General features: G+C 36.0%; 4 protein-coding genes across 7 annotated transcripts in view; 1 reads left to right on the plus strand and 3 right to left on the minus strand.

The window, feature by feature from the left end:
- Positions 1 to 10,714, plus strand: part of LOC132199609 (uncharacterized) — a 48,511-nt gene extending 37,797 nt beyond the window's left edge. The window contains exons 1-11 of one of the 3 annotated variants that reach the window (XM_059624586.1): positions 4,966 to 5,160; positions 5,803 to 5,960; positions 6,022 to 6,076; positions 6,139 to 6,344; positions 6,407 to 6,576; positions 6,634 to 6,769; positions 6,833 to 7,031; positions 7,098 to 7,318; positions 7,373 to 7,596; positions 7,654 to 7,720; positions 7,816 to 10,714. In XM_059624586.1, the coding sequence (XP_059480569.1) occupies positions 5,810 to 5,960; positions 6,022 to 6,076; positions 6,139 to 6,344; positions 6,407 to 6,576; positions 6,634 to 6,769; positions 6,833 to 7,031; positions 7,098 to 7,318; positions 7,373 to 7,596; positions 7,654 to 7,720; positions 7,816 to 10,586 (4,200 nt within the window). In that variant the 5' untranslated portion in view covers positions 4,966 to 5,160; positions 5,803 to 5,809 and the 3' untranslated portion in view covers positions 10,587 to 10,714. Of the gene's footprint in view, positions 1 to 4,965; positions 5,161 to 5,802; positions 5,961 to 6,021; positions 6,077 to 6,138; positions 6,345 to 6,406; positions 6,577 to 6,633; positions 6,770 to 6,832; positions 7,032 to 7,097; positions 7,319 to 7,372; positions 7,597 to 7,653; positions 7,721 to 7,815 lie in introns of those variants that run through there. The other 2 variants (XM_059624501.1, XM_059624672.1) reach the window with 2 other exon arrangements.
- On the minus strand, positions 37 to 3,753 carry LOC132205415 (E3 ubiquitin-protein ligase TRIM23-like). The gene is made up of 10 exons (XM_059634457.1): positions 3,545 to 3,753; positions 3,301 to 3,463; positions 3,098 to 3,246; positions 2,695 to 2,964; positions 2,462 to 2,570; positions 2,050 to 2,243; positions 1,635 to 1,814; positions 1,334 to 1,576; positions 1,157 to 1,282; positions 37 to 650 (listed from the first exon to the last, which is right to left on the minus strand). The coding sequence occupies exons 1-10, from the start codon at positions 3,563 to 3,565 to the stop codon at positions 480 to 482; spliced, it is 1,626 nt and encodes a 541-aa protein (XP_059490440.1). The 5' UTR covers positions 3,566 to 3,753; the 3' UTR covers positions 37 to 479.
- LOC132199775 (baculoviral IAP repeat-containing protein 7-B-like) lies at positions 7,499 to 14,718 on the minus strand. Its single transcript, XM_059624799.1, has 3 exons — positions 14,454 to 14,718; positions 12,535 to 13,237; positions 7,499 to 11,814 (listed from the first exon to the last, which is right to left on the minus strand). Exons 2-3 carry the CDS (start codon positions 13,192 to 13,194, stop codon positions 11,239 to 11,241), a joined length of 1,236 nt encoding a protein of 411 aa, XP_059480782.1. The 5' UTR covers positions 13,195 to 13,237; positions 14,454 to 14,718; the 3' UTR covers positions 7,499 to 11,238.
- A 1,954-nt stretch (positions 14,719 to 16,672) lies between these two features.
- Positions 16,673 to 19,148, minus strand: LOC132205758 (baculoviral IAP repeat-containing protein 3-like). 2 transcript variants are annotated; one of them, XM_059635028.1, is made up of 4 exons: positions 19,076 to 19,148; positions 18,688 to 18,858; positions 17,722 to 17,948; positions 16,673 to 17,493 (listed from the first exon to the last, which is right to left on the minus strand). In XM_059635028.1, the coding sequence occupies exons 3-4, from the start codon at positions 17,929 to 17,931 to the stop codon at positions 17,053 to 17,055; spliced, it is 651 nt and encodes a 216-aa protein (XP_059491011.1). In that variant the 5' UTR covers positions 17,932 to 17,948; positions 18,688 to 18,858; positions 19,076 to 19,148; the 3' UTR covers positions 16,673 to 17,052. The 2 variants fall into 2 exon arrangements, with proteins under 2 accessions (XP_059491011.1, XP_059491019.1); XM_059635036.1 differs by lacking the exons at positions 18,688 to 18,858; positions 19,076 to 19,148 and adding an exon at positions 18,138 to 18,586.
- Positions 19,149 to 22,534: the final 3,386 nt, after the last annotated feature.

The raw sequence follows: 22,534 nt of genomic DNA on the forward strand, positions 1-22,534 counted from the left end.
ACAAAATCTGAAAATCTTACAAATTAGGGATCCATAGCTGGAATTAAACAGTTTATTTTTTCTCACTTGTTTGAATTGTTATTAAATTTTTCTTACATTTATGAAAATTATACCCACCCATGGCTCCAAGCATAATACTGACAAAACAATATTAAACTTTTTTTATCAAAGCCCAACATTAAAATAAAAAAATCATTAGAGTCAGTTTGAGTGACCAAATTATTAACATTACAGCCGTATCAATATAAAATATTTATCAACACTGAGAATAACTCAGAATAAGCGTAAAATATCCTCTAGCAGAAGAAAAGTATTCGTGATGCTTGTCTAGTTCATCTCGCTTCAGCGTAAGTTTGATATTTTTGACTCAAACTTCTAATCATAATATATTTCGGCAGTGACTCTAGAGAGATTGGGTCACTTAATATCATCATGGTTTAACATTAGGGGGAAAATCAATAATTCGATGAATGTAATTTTTACTGGGAAGTTTCCGTAGTTAACTGTCGACTGAGCCACTCAAGGCCTTCCGTCAGTCCGTTCCCAGTCTGCGCAGAGCATGACTGGCAATGCCAACTGCGGCCGCAACAAAGCTTTGGAAGGGCCATTTGCTGACACAGCTCTTCGGCCGAGATGCTTCCTTCAATATCCTGCACAAACAAAGTTAAACTCGTAAAAACCACTAAGTAATTTATTAACCTACAAAATCCACAATATTTCCAAACTTTGAAATAAAATTCAACTCCTTGATTTAAGTTATATTCTTATTATATGACTGAAGATTTTGAAGTATTTTAGAAATCATGATTATTATAAAAATTATAATTACATAAGAGAGATTTGTATTGTAAATGTGAAAGGGTTTCCAGTGCTTCGCGTTTCCACTGGTTGGGAAGATAGAGTCAAATTTCTGTTCATAGAAAGAAATTTTCAAAATTTTTAGACTCGGACTTATTCTAAATGCCACCAAGAAATTCTTTGCATAATTTTGACTATCATTTTATTTTTGTTAAATCTTCAATTTTATTAACATAACATTAAATTCAATAAAAAAATGTATTAAAATTTAAATTTCAACTGGGGAATTAAGTCATTTTTTTAATTAAAAAAAAAAAATCATGATATTGTAAAAGACAAAACAGGGAAGCATATTTACCTGTTTATTAGCAAGCACAAGTAAAGCAGCGTCTTTCAACTCCCGTTCTGCAATGAGTTTGGCCAGCTCGCTTTGGGCTTCCGGTAACCGATCTCGACAAGCACAGTCAACAACAAAGACAACAGCCTGAAATGCAAAATTTCTATTTACTGTCAAAATCAGGACAAAGTTGCGGACCTGAGTGTTGAGGTAGTAGTGCTTCCAAAGAGGCCGCAGCTTTGGCTGGCCACCGACGTCCCACACTGTCAGCTGGAGGTCACTGCGCAGCTCGAGACTCTCGACGTTGAAGCCGATGGTTGGCGTTGCAGCCACAAACTCGTCTTGTTTCAACTTGAACAGGATCGAAGTCTTCCCAGCACCGTCCAGACCCAAGGTCACCACTCGCATCTCCATTCGAGGGCCCATGTGCACCCGGTTGTCCTAGGGGAATTTTTTGTATTTAATTAATCTCATTGCCGGTATTTTTTATGGATACTACTTTTGTAAATGTGACCGGAACTGCAGGATCAGGGTGTCTTTGCTCAGGTGGGAGGTCTACAAATTGTTGCTGCTGCTGTTCGACAGCGGTCAAGGCCTCTTTCAATTCCTGCCCAGCAGTCAATAGTCGAGAATCGTCTTGGGAGCACAACTGACTGCACTGGACGCATACCGACGCCACCTGCGACAAATTGACAAACTTGATTTAAAAAAAAAACTCAGTAAAATCAGTTTCTAATTTTAATAATTTCACCAATTTCAAATTGATGTGATTAATTTGTACAAATTTTTTTACTATAAATGGAAAGTTTATAATTTGATTAACACCGTTCTAAAAACAGCGACTTTAAAGAAGTCTTGGAGATAAAGAATTAAATAAAATTTTAAATAGATCAAAAATGTGAGAAATCATTTACATGTGACATGGTGATGGTCAGGTCTTCCTGGAGCTGCTTCAGGGCGCAGAGCCTTTCTCGAGTGTGCGCCTCCAGAGCAGTGCAGGCTGCATTTTCCTGTTGTTCGAGGCTCTCTCGCAGTTGCTGGAAGTGCGTCCTGACCCTGTTTCTTGCCTCTTCAACAGTGCCTCCTTCCATCCTCTGCACAGCCACTTCTGCAAAACAAATATAAAACTAAATTCAACCCTTAATAATAATAAAAAAAAAAATTATTTTCAAAAATTTTCATTTTGAATTAAAATGGATTTAGTTTGACGAAAATTGGGATAAAACTCAATCATCTTTTTTCTAATGATCTACATTTGAAATAGTGCTCTCTTTTAACTATTGAATTCAAACTAGTATTTCATCTGGGTGTTTCATTAATAATTACCAATTTTATGAACGGACTCTCCTAAGGTGTCCATGAACTGTCTCATATTTGACACTGCACTCAAAACGTTTTGCCGCAGACTCTCTGCCTCTGTCTCAACCAGTCCGTGCTGGAAATTTTTAAACATTAAATCTTCAAAGTTTCAGCAAAATATTTGCTTATTTTGTTGCCACTTTCTAACTCTTCAAAAATTAACTATTGGGAAAAAATAAAATTTTTGAATTACTACAAACCTGATGTCCCTTGTGACGCCCATAGTCCTTGCAGACAAAGCACATGAGTGGGTTCTGCTGACATGCCTGCTCCAGGCAGGCAAACTCGGCCACATGAGAGGGGTGGAACGCACACTTAGCCCTTTCGCGGGGCTTTTCGGCCAAGGGGACACGCCGGTGCCTGCCGAGGGTCCTGGTCGCATGGGTCCGCTCGGAACATTCTTCACAAAGGTGAGAGCCACAAACCACACAGTAAACAACAGCAACATGAGTTTCATCTTCATCGCACATCTAAAAATAGGGAATATTAAAAATGTGGCTTTAAACTTTTCTTAAATTTTATTTGCATCTTATGTATTTCAAAGGAATCAGATAAATTGTTTTGAAATTGTATAATATGGAAAGCCTAAATATTTATTCGTACTTGTCTATCTGGTAGATTTCCATCTAACAGCCTTGAAAGCCCAGTAGTTGAGGCAGAAGCGGAAGTCGAAGGCAGTCTTTCGGACTGCAGTCGTTCGAGCAACTCCAGAAGGGCAAAATTCTTTTTCAAGCCCCAGACACCACTTTCTCCTAAGACAATGAAATCTTTAGATTTTAAGTAAACAAAAGAGTAAGAATTTTCACCAGTGGGAGTTGGCTGTCGGTCGAAAGGACAAAGGACGTCTCCGTGCTGCAAGGGCAGGCGCAGCAGACACGAGTGACACACCGTGTGGCCGCAGTGCAGAAGTCGAGGCACTCTTTCGCCACTCGGCCCAAACACGTCCTCGCACACGCGACATTCCAAAACCTGAAAAAAAATGGGAAAATATAATTATTTATATTATTGAAAAATTGCAAAGATTTCAAGAGCGACGAGAGCTTTCCTTACGTTTAATTTGTTGCTGTTCATCTTTTTTGTGACGATTTTACGTGGACTTCATGATTAGTGTTGAACTAATTAGATAATCTGGCACTGAAGCAAATGAATGTGCTAATTATGGCGCATTGTTGTATTGATGAAATTTTAACGCTGCAAATTATAAGAAAAACGGTGCCCTTGGAATTCTGTTTCTGTTTTTGATTGAGGAAGGGGGCGGGGCGCGGCCTGAAAAGCAAAGAGCTCAAATAAAAAGTGGCGCCAAACCCATGAGCCTGCCTGTTTGTTAGGTTATAGACTATAGACAGACAGGTTATAATAGATTTTGTAAAAGTATTTATTCTCGACCGACTGAGGACTCAGAGAATTGATTCTTCGTGATTGAATTTAAATAAGGTTTTCCCTCGACGGGTTGTATGAGTCATTTATTTTTTCGTAAAAATATAATCCTGCTTCATGCATGAATATTATCCATTATATCATCTATTTTTTTTTTAACATCATGAAAATAAATTTTGAAAAATAAAGCAGTTTTGACGAGCCCATAAGTGTTAATTTAAAAAAATACAGTGTAATAAACTTGGGTAAATTATCATCGTCATATTGGCCAAAACCGTCAACAGCGGCGTTGATTTCGCGTCGGCATTCACTTTAATGGGAGTAAAGGTGTGGTCAATTAATAAGGGACGAAAATTAAACAAAATAATATTACTAATTTTTTTTTAATGTAAATAATGTTTATTTTGTTATGGATACTTGCATATATTTTTATTTAAAAATGTTAAATTTATGCAACAATTTTTTTTTTTATATATTAATTCAATACATGTTTATATATTAAAACTAATCACTAATCAGTAAGTGTTACATCCAATTTATTTTCATTGTATTATTTCAAATAAAATTTACTTTGGCAAGTATGCCAAACTGGACAAAAAAAGTTTTCATTTGAAATTCAATAATGCAAAAGACGTATTTTTCATTAAGAAAACAATAATAAAATCATTCTTCTGTATATGTTTTATCGAGTTGCGTCGTGAAATTTTTTACTTATTGTTAATGCAAATGTAAAGTAACGAAATTTAATCCATCTATAACTATTCTGACTTATCCATTTAAAAAAAAAAATATTATTATAATTTCATTAACACTAACCCCGGTCAAGCTTAGTAACAAAAAAATTTTTTATCATAGCATTTTCCAATAAATTCATAATACCTCTAGTTTTTTTTCTTAATATTTTAAAATGACCGGCAATATAACTGCAGCTGACTTTATTTTTCCTTATTTTTGCGTCAGCGCCGTATCGCGCTTTAGACGTGGAATTTATTTCAGTCCCTTCCGTTGTGGATGACGCAACAAACCACTTATTCGCCGCCGGCCGTTTTGCGCCAATACCAGTGATCCCCGTTTAAAGTTTTTTATATATTAACATTCAAAAGCGTGGGCTGTAAGACTTTAGCTGAAAGTATTTCATCATGTGATCCCATCAGGCGCGCCGGCGCGAGTTCCGCCGGTGTCTTTTACTGATTCGCATTGCGAATGATCACGCGACACCACTTTTGTTCGCCGAGGCAGACGGCCACTCATAATATTATTGTAGTCCGAACCGGATAATCATTTAGTACGTGAGTTGGGGTGTTTTGGTTTTATTTTTATTTTGTTTTGCCTATTAGAATTAAAATTAAAATCATTATTTTAATCTAAATTATTAAATCTTATTAAATTACTAATTGTAAATTTATCAGCCATCATTTATGATTTTAATAACATGTATTTTATTTTAGTAAAAGTAAATCATTCTTATTAACAAAATTATTGAAGGTTCCGGCTTATAATTATAAAATTTAATATCATGAAATTTTAGAGTTTTCTTGCAGTTGAGCATTTTATGATTCTATATTTTTCAACGATTCCTATTTTTTATTTTAAATTATTCGCGTACAGTTTATTTTTGTTTAAGGACTCGCATCTTTTGGCAAAGTGCCACCATTATCTCATCCTACACTCGAAGGGTGAAAGTAAATTTAAATATATAAAATGTCGGCTAAAAATTGCACTCTATAATTTTTGCGGTGATAATAAAAAAATAAATAATTGCAGATCCGATCTTTCCTGCTTCCTGATGACTAAATTCTATTCTAAAATTTTGGTCACCAGATACCGCACTAAAACTCTTTTCATAATATTATAATATGGTAGCTGTACTAATTTTAAGCTGTTTGCATCTTAATTATTTTTTTAATGGTTTTTTTTTTCAAATTCAACAGATCTGCTATGATGGCAGACAGCATCATTGAAGACGAGGAAATTCGCGAAACATTGATTGTGAGAGGAAAAAAGTGGAAATTCAAAAATGGTCATGAGAAAGAACCAACCGCCAAAATCAAAATCCGGGAAACGAATTGCTTAAGCAGACCTAAAGAATGTAATTATTTCACAATATAACAAATACTGAATTATTCAATACAATTAAAATACTTTTTTAGACACCAACGCTAATTTTGGCTATTTTGATGATGACATAGCAAACCAGTCCACTGAGTAATGATTTTACTTATTTTTCCTTTTTTTTATTGTTATTAAATCTTTTCTATCAAATAAAGTACGTCCGTCCTTGTCGTCCACTACCAGTTTGAGGGGGACGCTGCGAATGAACGTGTCGGAAATGAGGTGGACTTGAAAAGGCTGGCGGATACCTTTGAGGCGAAAAGAAATTGTCGTTTCAGGGCGGTCAGGTCGCCGGAGAAAATAGATCTATTGGAACTCTTAGATGACAAAAATAAACTTTTGCATCTCTTTGATTTGAACGGTTTGTTTAAATTGTAAATTGAACTGTAATATTTAAAATTAAAATATTATATCGTGTTTCAGAGGAGCCATCAGTTTTTCTCCTCTTTATTTTATCTCATGGAACCAGAAACGGCAAAATTTTCACCGATCACAAAGACAAAGTGACTGGCGAGTATGAGCAGTTCACAAGCGTCCAAGTTATTGAATCTCTAAAAGCACTGAAAAATAGCTTGAAAGTTGTATTTTTTGGAGTGAGTAAATCTTTACTTAGAAACATAATTTGAATATTAATTTTTTTCTGATTAAAGCCTTGCCGGGGTGAAATTGATGACGAAATTCACAATCCAAGCTTCGACAACCAACTTCTGAATAATCAAAACTCTTGCCGCATCTCAAATTTCCCTGGCTACGATGACTTCATTTTGGTTTTTTCAACAGTTGAAAGTATGAATTTTTCTCCTCCTAAAATTCCATTTTTTTTTTATAAATTTAATTTTTTTTTCAAAGCAACTAAAGCCAAGCGTAGTGAGGAGAATGGAACCTCTCTAGTGCAGGCGACGTGTGAAATTCTGGACAGTCTGCACCACGACGCGTCCTTGGAAGTTGTGCTCACCGATGTGCAAAACAAAATCCACTCCATGCCAGACGACGTTGGCCAAACACCGGAAATAAAATTTTCACCCTGCAGAAATTTCACAATTTCAAAGTATATTTTTAATTTTTTTTCATAATTTGAATTTTTTTCCAAGTTTTTACTTTTTCTCTCTCTCAGATGTTTCACTCAGGCGCTGTCAAAGTGTACCTTGAAAAACAAATACTACACATGGCTCTCCGCCTCTGGCCAACCAGTCCGAGGCCGGTGGGCTGCCGTCGTTTACGAAACGCTCGACAAACAGGTCACAAAAACGGAAAAGCTCCTCAGAGAAAATCTCGACTTTGAAACGTGTCTGGTTCAAAACTCCGCAACTCATCTTGAAGATCTCTGGCAAAAAGGTATTAAAAATTTTATTAATATAAATTATTAATAATTCATTTATTTTTTTTAAGTCACTGCGGACGAAGAATCGGACGTTGGTTGCGTCACTGTGTGCTACTTTGCAAAACTCTCCGTGAGCAAAGATGCGCAGATTTGCGTGTGGATGGAGGGCAACGAAGTGCCTGTGGGGTTTTTGGTCCAGAATTTTGTCGGTCCGATCAATGAAAAATGGATCGGAAGGCCAAAACTGTTTTTTATTATTAACCAATGTACATCTAGTGACGATTTGAAAAGGGTAAAAATATTTAATTAAAACCAAATGCAATATTTCATTTGGATTTTATTTAAACAGGAGCGAAAATTGTCAATTCGAGCAACAAATCACAGTGGTTGGTTCGTCATTGCGTTGCCATCAACAGGTAATTAAATCCTTTGAATATATATCATTACAAATTTAATAATAGAAATTGCTGAATTTTAATTGTAAAATTAATTAACATTTAAAAAATTTCAGATTCCGCAAACAGGCTATTAGGAATGCTGGGAAATCCAGAGCTCAAGACAAATAAAAGCTTGCAAGAACTTGCTTTTAGCATTTTACAATCAGAGCGTGGCCAGGCGTCAAAATCTGTGCACCCCCAAATTGCAAGCACCCTCCATCAGTTGCTCACCTTTCCCAACTGGCAGAGGTGCTTTGTCGAGCCAACGTTTCTTGTCTCAACGGCCAACACTTCTGAAGAGTCAGAAATGAAATTATCTTTTGATAAACTGCGGCGCCTTTTTCTTCGGCAACTCGAGGAGGAAAATTATTGCGTGTGGGTGGTCAGCGCGCCGGCCGGCATGGGCAAATCAACGCTCCTCTCGGAGATGGAGCACCACCTTCGGAAGGAACTACCTGACGGAAAGGTACTCTTTCGAATCCCTTTAATTGAGCAGTACGACTTTCTTGACAAAACTCCCAACACAATCTCGATCGAGAGCATTTTAAAAATGGCTAAGCAATTAGTGCTGGACGCCGCGACAGTCATTGCGGAAAAAAGAGCCGTAATTTTTTTGGATGGTTTTGACGAAATTTGCCCTGAATTCAGGCAAAAGGTGCTGACCTTAGTCAAGAACATTGCTGGCCAGAGGCTGCCTTTGTGGCTAACGACGAGACCTCAGGAGGAAGATGCCATATTAAATCACTTGAAAGGGGAAGTTGCGGTGAAGAAAGTAGAAATTAGACCATTCGGAAGACCCGACCAACTGCGCCTTTTGAAATTGTCCTCGGCCAAAAGTTTGGACGAATGCAATGCCGTTCTGGATAATTTCGAGCGGGTGGGCGCCTCAGACATATTGAAAAACCCGTTCCATCTGACTTTGATTGCTGATTTAGTGGTCGGCGAGGAAACTAATCTTTTCGCGATATTCGCGAAAGTGGTGGAGAAGAAAGTCGGCGAGGCGCTGGTGCTGAAAGAGTCGTACGACCGCTCCAGCCGCCTGTTCCCTTCGAAAGTCAGAAAAAGATTGGAACTTTTGCAAAAGTTCGCCAGATGCGTTCTCCTCAATAAAGGACTGGCCGATTTTGATGAAGAAAATATTTTTGAAATCAACAACACGGGAATTGCGACGGTACGCAGCAACAAAAATGTCAGATTTGTTCACCAAACATTCGCAGAGTTTCTTTTGGCGCAGAGCTTCTTGACCAACTTGTCATCGGAATCTGAATTAAATTTTGGAAATTTTGAGCTTTTCCAGAACTCAGTTAAAATGGAACAGGTTCGAGTTTTCGTCGACTCGTTCTTTTCGGATCAGAAAGAAGCTGAAATGCAGGAAAATTTCACAACATTCATGAAAGACAAAATCTCCCCCGATCTTCTAGTGATGATGGCAAAAGACTCTCTGGTCAATATTTTCCAATTGATCAGACCTTTCATCACCTTTTCCAAAGATCAGAATCCAGACCTGAAATTCATTATGGACGCTTTTCCCATCCTAGAAACCGCCTGCCGATCAAACGAGACCATCAGCCTTCAACTTCTGGAAATGGGAGCCCATTTGCAAATTTCGGACACAGAAGACCGGCCCTCCAAACTGTGGGCCTTGATACACACGACGGCCCGAAACAATTTCTGCCAGCTTTTTGAAAAACTCATTTCCGAGTGTCCGGACATCAGCGACGTCCTTCGAACCCGCCGAAACTCATACCTGCCATGCGAGGCTGTAGAAAAAGGTCACTCACAAATGTTAGAACTTTTGCTCGCGAACGGCGCCAACGTTGACGCCACGCGGAGCAACAAGAGCGTCCTGCAGACGGCCATCGTGGCCGGCGACGCAGACAGCGTTCGAATTCTGGTGTCCCACGGCGCCAAACTAAATCCCAAACCGCGAGACTCGTGGAAGAGGGACATGGTTCTGACGCCTCTGCACGTCGCCGCCATCAATGACAACGTCGACGTGTGTCGTTGTCTGGTGGAGAACGGCGCCGACATCGGCGCCATCGTAGCCCTCGGCGGCTGGAACGCCCTTCACTGCGCCTGCAACTGCGGCAGAATAAAAAACGCCGAGTATTTCCTCGGCCTGGGGATTTTCGACGTCAACTCCAGAACGAGTCACGGCCGGACACCGTTGATTCTGGCGGTGGAAGGTGCCCACGTGGACCTAGTCCAATTTCTCCTGGCCCGCGGAGCCGACCTTTCGGCCGCGGACAGGGATGGTTGGAACGCCCTGCACTACGCTGCACGGTACGCCGATTTGCCAACTGTGCGAATTCTGCTGGAGAAAAGCTCGGATTTGATCGAGCAGAAAACAAAGCACGGTTGGATGGCCTTGCAGTTGGCGCTGGCAAACAGTGTCAGTAGTGAAATGAAGTATTTCCTGGTACATTCCGGTGCAGACGTTTCGGTCACCAACAAGGACGGATGGAACCTTCTGCACTGGGCCTGCTTCGAGGGTGATGCAGATCTTGCAGCATTGTTGATCGATAGGATGGATGTGAACGCAGCAACCGCCATTGGCAGGACGGCTCTTCATTTAGCCGCTGAGAAGGGTTGTGTGGAAATTATTGGAAATTTGCTTGCTAAGGGCGCTGATTGCGAAATTCGGGATGCTCTAGGTTGTACGCCGCTGGATTTGGCAGCAACGGAAGGAAGCGCGAATTTACTCAAAAGGCTTGTTAATATAGAACAAGAAGAAAAACCAGATATTGAAAAATCTCATTTTGAATACTCAAATACTGATGTCTCAGTGTCAAAATATGTATTCTCAGTATTAACTTTGCGCGGATATCTCTCTGAAAACAAATGAAAGTGACTTTAAGATCTCTCATTGTCAGACTAAAAATAAATCAAACTTTTTGCATGATTTTTCTCAGTTTTAGTTATTTTATAATCGTTTTATGTGCACAAATAAATATAAAAATATAAAAAGTAAAAAAATTTACTTGATATCATTTCAGTAGAAAAATTTCAGTAGAAAAATAAAAATGTTTTGTATAATTTTTTCATTTTAATTGAATGCATTTTTACTTATTAAAATAGAAATCTAATTTTTTTCTGCGTGATTTGGTGGTATGGTGCAGTAATTGGAGAAGTCTTAGCCACTCTAGAAATAATATATCAATTTAATTTATCAGTTGAGCTTCTCAAAATTAAATAATCACTTTGCGGGTTTAAGGTCAAGGAAATTACTGAAATTAGGTTGTGCTACGGATTTTAAGATCTTGTTTCATTATCTTATGAATAGCAGATTGAATTTAAATTTACGGCACCAGAATTATGTTGTGATTTTAGCGAATTTTAGTAATTTATAATTTAGTAAAGCAATTATTTACCTAGAGCAGACTCAGTGTAATGTCACACTTAACAAATTTCTGGACGGAAATACTAGAATTTATTGTACTTTACAAATCAACAAATATGTAAATAGCGCATTATCGGTATTGCTCTGTTGTTAATTTTTAGCCAAAAAAGATATGAACCTCAGCCTTGACCTCCTCCTGGCAAATTCTGCACTTTTCCTCCTTGCAGGCGCTGCAAAGGTTGATATGTCCGCATGGCAGCGCCACCTTTGAAACCTGCGCCTTTTTGCACTCCACACACACAAGGTCCTCGTTACTGCGGGCTGAACTCTTATTAACAGTTTTTTTCTCCTCTGCGGTGGAGCAGAGTAGGTTCTGGACAAATTGGACTCCTTTGGTCAGCATCAGATACTGGCAGGCCGAGTTCCACTTGGCGTGCTGGACGGCCGGGGCGTCGTCACGAGCCCAGTCTTTCAGCCCTAGGTTGCAGTGGAAGCAGACGGTGCGGTCGCTGCCGCTGGTGTAGAGAAAGCCGGCGGCTGCCATCTCCTCGGGCCGCTGGGCCATGCTGCGCGGCCAATTCTTGAAAGTGGCCACCCTGCTGTTCATTGTGGCGTACTGAGGGTGCTGAGGCGCCACCCAGTCCATGATGCCCAGGGTGGATGGTGTCACCACTCCGGCCAGCTCTGTCAACTTCACACAAGGCCCGTACTTGCTGTCTAGACCAGCCACAATCTTGAAATAGGAAATTTGGTAAAATTAAAATCGAAATTTTTGATCTGAACTAGAAATTGGAGGTCAATGAGTTTTTTTTATTTTGTTTGGAATCCGATTTTTTTTTTTTAATTTAAAGCTTGATTTTGTATTGAGAAAAGAAAAGAGAAATTTATGGAAAATACTCTGAAAATTTGCAAGTTAATGATTTCTGATTTTGATTTAATATATACTTATTAGTTCAAAAACTAGTACATGTACTTATAAAAAGTTTCTTCATTACTAATATTTTTATACTAATGATAAAAAGCGCAATAGAAACGCAAGCAATATTAAAAAAATCACAAATTTAGATTTACCACTATTTTTAAGTCATCAACTCTTACAAGCTCTTCATTTATATTAAAATCATAAACTATATTTCAAAGCATTGCGACATAAATTATCTGTTTAAAAACAGTGCCTTTTGCTTGCTTGCAGAATTAAGATTAATTGCTGAGTTAATATAAAACTTATTTTGTACTGCACGTAATAAGATAAAAAAAATTCCAGTTCAATAATTAGCTTCGAAAGGATAAATGAAGCAGTTCCTTAATCTTGATGAGGAAAAATGCGCCGCAACTTATTTTTATTTATTCAAATTGCAAGTTTCAACACGCAGGTAACATTAATTAAAAAGATTCAATTTCTAGGATCTTAAAATTGCCAAGATTTGATTTTTAGTAATAAATAACACTCTACCTTGAAGGGGTTGGTGCCAACCCTGTTGGAACTCGCAACATTCTCGCCTTGATTCAAGTCCAACTCGTCTCCGATTCGGATGTTTATCACGGACGAAGAATTTTTCAAAAGGGGGCAGTTTGGGTTCCACCGGTTGTGTTCCCTTTCAACAGTGTCTCCCTCTTCCCAGCCGCGGACCTCGAGGTTGCAGAAGACGCAGCGACAGTTGTCTTCGTCGCCAGTATAATAAAATCCATTCAGAGCAAGGTCGACGGGGTGTACAAATCTCCAGTTTGGCTTCTTCAACAGGGAGTACAACCGATGCACCTCAAATTTGTAGTTGAGCATGGACAAGTTGCCTATGGGAACATTGGTAGTCCAGGGGTAATTCCGACATTGTGAACTGGTGCCAAATCGGTGAATTTCCTCAAAGTCCGTGACGTTCTCTATTGGTATTTGGAAGTCACAGAAATGACACTTCAGTATTGTTCTGTCTTTTGAAAAGTAAAGACCAGACTCGGCGAGTCGATGGAAGTCGATATCACATTTTATGTTTGAAAGGAGGAAAGTTATTAAGCGGTGGAGGGCAATTTGGAGACAAAGAGGGAGATCTGTTCGCCTTGGTTCACTGCTCAGAATTGGCACAGGATCAAGCTTTATCTTGTAGCCAACATTGGACATGGCTTAGCAAGCATCAGCATGTGTTAAGGCTCCACTGCAAAACCTGAAACAGGGAATTTTTCAATACATAAATTTTGCATTCAAAATATAAAAATATTGAAGGAATCTGCCTATCTAATTTAAAATCTGCAGACCCATATTTAAATAGATTGTGGGGGATGTGAACTTTTTGAATACGTTTTACTTGGGAGTTGCTCTTTAAGTCAAACAATTTTATACGTCACACATTGTGTCAGCAGTTTTATTCTGCCAGCTCATCATTTTAATTATTGCAAAATCTGATAATTGTCACGTGCTCCGCTGCAATACTTGACTTTTGCAAAATCTGCTTATTCTACTTGCCAACCAAATAGTATGAAAAACAAGACTGAATTCAACAATAAGAATAATTGCCCCATATTGTTTTATTTATAGCAATTTACACGTCCCTTAATTCTGGTATAGTGCGCATGTCATGCGTAAACAGTTTAATTTGTAATCTCTGCGCATTCTATAAAAAAAAGTTATATTTGTATATTATATTATTATCTTTTTTTGATATACACTGGCTGTATCTATGCATCTCTTTCAATTATTTTTTTTTGCAACATCTTTTCTGTCTTAAATTTTACGACACAATATAATTGAATTAATAACTATCTTATTTAAGCGGTTTTAATTAATTTATAATGTGACCTACTTGCAAAAAGGAATCCTCAATGCAATATGCATGATATATATATATATATATTATATCATTTGGTGATCAATATAAATTAAATAAGATGAAGTTTCCTAGGCTGCTAATTTTACATGTAATCGGAAGTTTTTTTTAATTACTCATTTTTTTTATCCAATTTAGAAACTCCCAGAATCCTTAGTGACAGCATCACAGCACAAACTGTCTCGAGACAGCACTACTTTAGTTCCATTACAGCGCGTTACAGCACTTAAGTGCATTGGTGCGACAAGACTAAGGATTTTCAGTTTTTTGTTCATTTGCAGATTGATGTGCGTCTTTCGCGCAAAACACATTAAATTATTAATGTAGCTCGCAGTGTTTTGTTGTTATAAATTTTCTTAATTTTACTTTAATTGTCATTCCATTCGTGTATGAAATAATTTCACTCTTATTAAACAGATTAGCATCATTATATGTGTTGAAAAAATATTGTGCGTGCACATTATAATTTTGTAATATAAATCAAATATATGTATAATTTTGTTGCAGTGTTATTGCGTTATTTATAGGTATAAATTGGTTTAACGCGTCAACTCACCTTGAATAAATATTTTTGCTCTCTCCTCTTTGATCTCTGGATATGGTTTTCTGCCTCAAATCAGCCAACTAAATCTTCAATCTTAAAATTTACATGATTTTCAAACGCTGGTTGACTTGTTGCTTACACGTTATCTTTTTGAAAAAAAGTAATTAATTTCTTATGCAAGAAAAAGTCTACTGTTTGATTAAATCACATTAGACTTTTGGGTAAAAGTCGTCATACCCATATCATACCAGCTGACTGAGCTGGTGAGCTGACTCGGTAGAGAAGAGAGAGACTCAGTACTTTGGCCCGCGAAGCTTTAGCCAATGGCCGATAGAGTGTGTGTCGAGACTCGGACCCAACAAGAACAAGGCATAACAAGCAGCAAGACAGATGCCTCTTCTACACTGCACTTAAGATAGCTATCTTAAGACAAAAATTGGCTTGAGACACCGGTGGAGAGTGAAGTATGGTTTGCTGAGACAGCAAGCTCCCTCAGCGAGCTCGCGAGCTGTCTTGGCAGCACTTTTTGCTTAGCACATGCGCACTTGGAGGGACGAGTTGTAAACAAACCCAAGTTTTTCTTACGGGTGGTGTCCAAAAATTAGTGTTTTTCTGACAAATTACTGACCTTTTGCACACAAAAATTAAGAAGATAAACATCTCAAACTAAAGAGACATTAGATTAACATGGAGGCCATCACTACAACCTATTTCAAGCAGTGAAAATAATTTTTTACTTCACCAACATGGAATTTTTAAATTTTTTTTTTAAATTAATAAATCTTTTGTTAATTATTAAAAATTTAAATAAAAAATTATATTTCAAACGCAACAAATATATTCTAAATGAATTTTCCCCCTAAAATCATTTTGTCTTAAAATTAAAATTTTTTCAATTATTTAATTCCTTTCATTTAAAACTTGGAAAATAAAAATTAAAATTACAATAAAACTCTTTGACAGGTGATGTTGTGGATCATTAAAATAAGTTTATAATACAGATCGTGATCCTGAAATAATTTTATTATTAGATTTTATCAGATTTTATAATGTAACTTACATAATTATATGGTGAAGTGAAATTATTGCTATTTATAAATTGATTACACTGTTTTTAATTTTCAAGATTTTTTCATCAAATGTCAATTAGCAAATTTTAATTGGAAATTAATATTTAAAAAAGAATGACAGAGCAGAAATAAGAAAGCGCTAGATATTTTAATTGTTTTGCGTCAAAAAATTAATCTATACGTTAGTCAATTATAATTATATTTTAATTTAAGTCTTAATAAAAAATTTTCATAGTAAATATTGCAAAATATGAAAATTTTATATTTTTAATAAAGTTTTCTGGTCGAGTGATTGGCTGGTCTGACCGCAAAAATAATTGGCGCTTCGATCGATTTAAGTGCAGTGTAAAATGCAGTAATTTTGGCTTAGCATGCCCTAAGACAGCAATTGCTCAGCACTATCTTAAGTGAGCGTTTGATGTAGAGCCAGCAAGAGATCCTGTGGCCTGTCCACTCCACATCCACATTGAGCATCAGCTCATTCGATTCCGGCTTCCGGCCGTCCCATCCCATCCCCCCCAAGCCGAAGCGAGTTGGATGGGAGACGGAATAGAATGAGCTCAAGCTCAATGTGAACAGTCCCTAACAATAAAAGAGCTGAAGTAAGACCTCTGTAATTTTTTTCTAGAAACATAACCATTTATTATTTTGTGCATCAATTAGAAAATTGGAATTGAATTTAATAATTGGGAGAGAAACGTGCCGAATTTGCTAGCATTATATATTATATTTGTTAATATATACTCCCAAAACATCAAAAGAGTCAGCCGCTGTGGTGAACTCGCACTTCCGAAAAACATATTTTTGAATTAAAAAATATAATCATAATACTTATTGAAAAAAAAATCTAAATAAAGTTAGATGCAAATGAATATTAACTGATATCAAAAAATGTATTTACCATAAAATTCAAATATAAGATATCCTTTTTCGCGTTTCATATGCATTATTACAATTGTTTGATTAAAAGAAAGTTAAGTGGGGCTTTGTTCTCTCTGTTAGACTTTTTATTTCGTTATAACCAACTATAATTAGTCTATTTGTCGTTTTTATTTTTTAGATTTAGGCTCCATGTTAAATGTATTTAAATATTTTGTACATGAAAAATAAAATTATATTATACTTTGAGCGCTAAAATATTAGTGGAATAAAAGTCAGGTGTTTGCATTTTATGGTACACACGCAAGCATTTTATTAAAAAAATTATCAAAAATATAAAATTTTAAACAATCTGCAATTTTGCATACACAGAAACTAGAAATATGATACAAGAAGTTTCTCAATTGATCCATATATATCCAAATTTTCCTCGCCTTGGACCAAGATCGACTTACAAAAACCCTATTGGGATATATTGGAAACCACTGCGGGCTTAACGGGGCTTATAACGGCTTATAACAACTATAGATTTTTCCAAACAGCATTTTTTTTAACGTAAGTAAATTTTGGCGCTGGTGTTAGGTCTTTTCATGGAGTTTTAGTCAAATTCAGACGTGAAGATGAATATTGATTTTTCGGTGTAACAAATGCAATTTCATTTCTTAGGAGGTGGTGGTGGTGGTTTGGGTAGTAGTAGTAGTAGTGGTTCCAGTGTTAAGCACAGCAATACGAGAGTCCTGATTGTTGTCAAGGATCTCATCTCCGATCTTGACGTTGTGCACCTCATTTGGTGCCAACAGAAATGGGCACTTGGGATTATATTTTTGATGCTCACTTTCCGGAGTGTCTCCCTCCTCCCAGTCACTTACCAGCAGGCCGCAGAACGCACAGCGACACTCGTCTTCCTTCCCAAGGTAGTAGAAACCACTAACGGCTAGTTGTTCCGGACTAACAAATTTGCAGTCCCAACCACTATCAAAAAAGGTCAGATATCTTAGCGCTTCAAAATTCAATTTTGAATCAAGAGGAAAGCCGAAATTATCTTTGTTGTCAACAACACATCCAGAGTGTAGCGGTTCACCAGCAGCTAGCTCGAGGGCGACCTGAAAAAATTTTCAAGCAATATGTCATGAATTAATAAAACCCATTTTAAAATTACTTTTATAACATCAAATGCAAGTAAATGCGGTAGTTTTTGAAATATAAAATTATAAATTATTTTTATGATAAATAAAAATTTAGCAAAAAGTAAATCTTTAAAAAAAAAATTTATATTGAAAGATTCATTAACTGACTTTTTTATTTTATTGAAATTGTATAATATATCTCACCTTGTAGGTGCAAAAAACACAGTACAAAGTTTGACCGTCGTCTCCAAGGTAAAGACCTGACGCGGCCAAGTCCCTGGGTTTCAAACCCCACTTTCCTTCAAATCCATTAATAGGAAATGATATTTGTCGGTTAGAGGCGACATTTAGTTTTAGTTTTGCAGCACCGAGCTCGGCAGGAACCATTGGGGTTGGACGATGATCAGTTTCCATTTCGGGATGAAAAATATCTGAAAATTTTCATAAATTAAATTATTTAATTAATTGTGAAAAATAAATAAGATCGAAAAAAGCATGTAAAATGACATGTGTTTGTGTTCCAACAGAAAATCAATCACTTTTGATTTAGCTCATTGAGCCATGGAGATAAATAAGAATAGAATTTGTTTTTAAATATGCAGCCAAAAAATCATTTATACCAGAAAATAGAATATTAAGAGACGGTTAAAAACTTCAGAGTCTGCGTTGACTGAATAAGTATAATACTTGTACTGAAACACAGTAAGCACACGGCAGTGTATGTAATAAACTGATGGTAGCTCTTAGCAATGCCCTTACTTATCTCTCTCAAATTCGCTGAAGAAAGTAGGATCCCAAGTTAGACTTTTATTATTGGTCGATAAATCTAGCGTACCGCGAAAAATTATTTGCTTAGCTGATAAGCCACCATTGGAGTAATTTTCAAATAATTGAATTTTCATAATTTATTGCCTACGTCTTTCCTCATTTGCTAATACTTGAAGTTAATTGCTTGCATGATATGTCATTTTTTGCAAAGCTTGACGTTTTTTTGAATAATAGAGGCTGTATGGCTGTGGATTTATTAAAAAAATATTTTTGTAGCGAAACATGTCTTTTAAGCCAGGTGTTTAAAAACTTACTTTACGGGTCAGTTAAAGGTTGAACCAAAATTTGTAATAATATAAAATAATAAAATGCACAATGTTTATGTATGATTCTATTACATACCTCAGTGTATTTCCTGTTGACTGCGGTCTGCGCGGATTATGCAGAGCGTGAATCAGAACTTCAAAGTTAGTGCCGAGCCAAGATACAGTATGACAAAATTAAGTCAGTGCCTTCTGGCCTCGCTTAATATAGCAGGCGTCAACAACTTAGACTTTTTGCCGAAACGTAAGTCTAAGGTCAATATTACGACGTTAATATAAAAATTTAAAAAAAAAAATGCACGATTTAATAATTTTAACGTCTCTTCCAATCCAAAAGATAAATTATCATTGTTTATTTTAATTAATGATAGTTCAGTTAATTACATTAACAGTATTAATATTACTATGCTACATCAAGTGTAAAAATGTTTAAATTTCAAAAGAAGAAAAAAATGATTTGCACATACCTTTATCAAGCAATGGCTAGTTAATCAAATAATTAATCAGGCGCACTTTACACTTGCCTATAGATGTGGGAAAAACAGTCTGGCTGTTTCTTATCGCGGTGGCTGATTCGTCACAGATTACACTCTGGTTATAAAAAAAACTAATCTAGCCAACTAAATTTTTTTAAGATTAAATCTCCCCATGAGACTTTTTCAGCACTGCCATATATTTACCAGTTGTTAGAAATAATGTAATATGAAATATGATGCAAGTAGACTCTTTTGAATTCTCAATTTTTTTTTATTGTTTTGTACCAGAACATAATTTTTACATCCATCGAGATTGTTTGATAGATAAAACAATGAGTTTTCGATTTTTTAAATCAATCAAAATTCTAACATTTTCATATACACAAGTTCCCTAAAGATTCAGTACAATTTGCACGCACTAATTGAATGTTAATTGTTAAATACACAATTTCAAATGTTACATTATTAATGCCTGCATATCTGAAATTCAAGCAAAAAATTTAAAACACCCATTTAAAAGTTTAACTCCAATATTCAATTGCCTTGAATGAATTTAAATTGTTTTTACACTTTCCCAGCCTACCTTTAGAACAGTTCAGTGCACTTTCAGGGCACTAAAATCAAATTGAAAAAGAAAATCACTATACAAGAAGAAAGCAAAATGTTGCAGTTATCTTATGGATTTTCACATTTATTTTATGTAATATAGAATTCTCTAAAACATTAAAAATTGTCAAAGAAAAGAAAATGCATAATGCATAATTTATAAAATTGGAAAAATTTTATTATAAATTATTCTGCACTCAATGTTTTTTTTTTAATTATTTATAAAAGCTATCACTGATTTGCAGCCGAATCAGGTGGATAAAAATAGATTTTTGTTTCAATGTGAGATTAAGCCTGCAATTCTTCTTGGATTTTTACTTGGACGGGTGACACAGGTCGGGCTCCGTTGTTGATTTGAGCCACACGCGCGTCGTTGTCGTTGTCCAGGATTTCTCTGCCAATCGGCACATTGTGCTGTTCCATCGGGGAATTCAGGAACGGGCAATCTCGGTTGAACTTTCGGTGCTCACCATCGGCAGTGTCACCCTCCTCCCAGGCGCTGACGTCCAGTTTGCAAAATGCACACCGACACTTGTCGTCGGGCCCAACGTAGTAGAATCCACTTTTGGCCAGTTGCTCCGGAGCGATGAACAAAAAGTCAAAGTTGCTTTCGACAAAGGTCAGCAGGCGCTGCGCCTCCAGCTTCCAGTTAGGAATGAGGGCCAGTGGGATATTTTTCTCGTGATTGGCGCATCCCTCATGTGGCGGAGCAAATACCTCGATGGATTGCTGAAAAATGTGTTGTATTACAATTTTTTATCAAGTTTGATAATGATATTAAAAAAATATTTATATATATTATATTGAGGTATTCAGATTATTAATTAAAGTTTTTCTTTTACTCCATCCAATTAACTTACTAATATCAAATTGTCCGCCTTTTCTTTAAAAGTGTTGGCCTGTAAAAATTAAATGTCTCGAGTGTCTCTTTGGTATTGGGGCATTTTTATCACACATTTATGGAATGTAAAACAAATGCCAACATAATGTTGTTTAATAGAAAAAAAGTCATTACATTTTTATTTTATAACCAGAAATTATTTGAAATCTCAAAATTTAAAATGCGACATAAGAATTTTATCCATCAACATAATCCTTATTGCTTATGAAAATTTAAAAATTTGATAAAAAATTTTAATACAAAAATATTTTTTATCTCACCTCAAAGTTGCAGAACTGACAGCATAAAGTCTGACAGTCAGCAGCAAGGTAAAGGCCTGAAATGGCCAGATCCTTTGGATTTAAAAGTAATCCATGCTGCTCTTGGAATCTCTTTGGGAATGTGAGCTGTCTGTGGAGCGTAATTTCAAGAGTCAGACTTGGGGCACCTAGGATGGCAGGGACGTTGGGGTTCTGGCGGGGCATTTTTTTTCAGTGCTTGCAATCTGAAACAAAGGTAATTCAAATTTGATAAATACAGATGCAAAGCAACAGAGAGAGAAATAAAATAATATTATCCATTACTTCAAATGTGAATATATTTAATATTTTTTTATCAAATGATTTAAATTAATTTTATGGTAGAATTTCACTATTGAAAGGATTGATGATTGATTCATGGTGATTTTAATTTTACATGTTTCAGCTGTGGGCTGCAGCCATAATTCATGAGCTGTGAAATCAAATCATTTTTTTTTTAAATTTAGTTTTTGTTCTAATTCTTGTCAAAATGATTTCACTGCTCATTAATTATGGCTACATCCCGCAGCCAAAACATGTAGAGCAGGATATTGTTTTTTACTTAAACAATTAACAACCCAACCAGACCCATCAAGGAAAAGTCGATTTTAATTGAATTTAACCATAAAATTAATTTGTACATGCTCGGGCATGATTATCATTTGATACGATTTACCATGTGCTGCTTTTTTCTAGCAATTTAATGTTTCTCTCCAAACACTTTTTTTCTTTAAATTATATAATTATACTTTTTCAATTTGGATAAAACAATAATATTTTTATGTGATTCTTGTGTACCAAGTACCAATGAATGGAGAGATACATAATTAAGCGTGAATTATTTAATTTGTTGGCGAACGCTGTTGATAGGGTCTTCGCAAATTCGCACTAAATGCCCACGGTGCCCACGTGATGAGGAAAAACACAATCGCCAAAGGAGAACAGCAGCAGCATGACGCATCTTTTATGCCCAGACTTTCCTCATTCCCCCCATTCACCCCCTTGTTGCCTTATCCTATTCTTTAGTCTTGGTTACAGTTAGACTTTTTCTGCATTTAGACTTACTCGCATTTAAATTATCCATGAATAAAAATTTAAAGTTTATAATAAAGTATTTAAAAAAAACAGGTACTGCATTATTCAATTTATACTTCAATGTAATTAAACATTAAATAAAGTCATTCACAAATTCAACAAAAGATAAAATGAAAGGGGCACAAGATTATTACTGATTAAACAAATTATGGCCCAAAAATTAAAAATTATGAAAAACCCGGAAAAACCTAAATACAAGCGTATTGTTAGATTGATATCCTTCGGCCCGCATTGAGGCTCCGCGGCCCATTGATTGATATCTATGTAGCGTCAATAAAAATGGAGAACATGAAATTAAAAATCAAATTGTGCAACAAATAATGATATTTTGTGGTTTATGCACGCACCATTAAGCACCGATAATTAATCACACTTTATTGTATAAACTATTCAAGACTTTGAAATACAAGCTGTCTTATCAAGATTATCAAAAGTCCGATTCCACAAAATATGCATATACAAATAAGTTTAAGAAAAATTAATGCAAATAGAAGTTTTGTATGAAAATCAATTCGAATTTATATCATAATTATTTTACCTTCTTTTTGTGTTCTTTTTCTTTATCGGCTG

The sequence above is a fragment of the Neocloeon triangulifer genome, unplaced genomic scaffold, assembly GCF_031216515.1.
Source record: "Neocloeon triangulifer isolate White Clay Creek 2 clone unplaced genomic scaffold, ASM3121651v1 ptg000001l, whole genome shotgun sequence".
Taxonomy (NCBI): Eukaryota; Metazoa; Arthropoda; class Insecta; order Ephemeroptera; family Baetidae; genus Neocloeon; species Neocloeon triangulifer.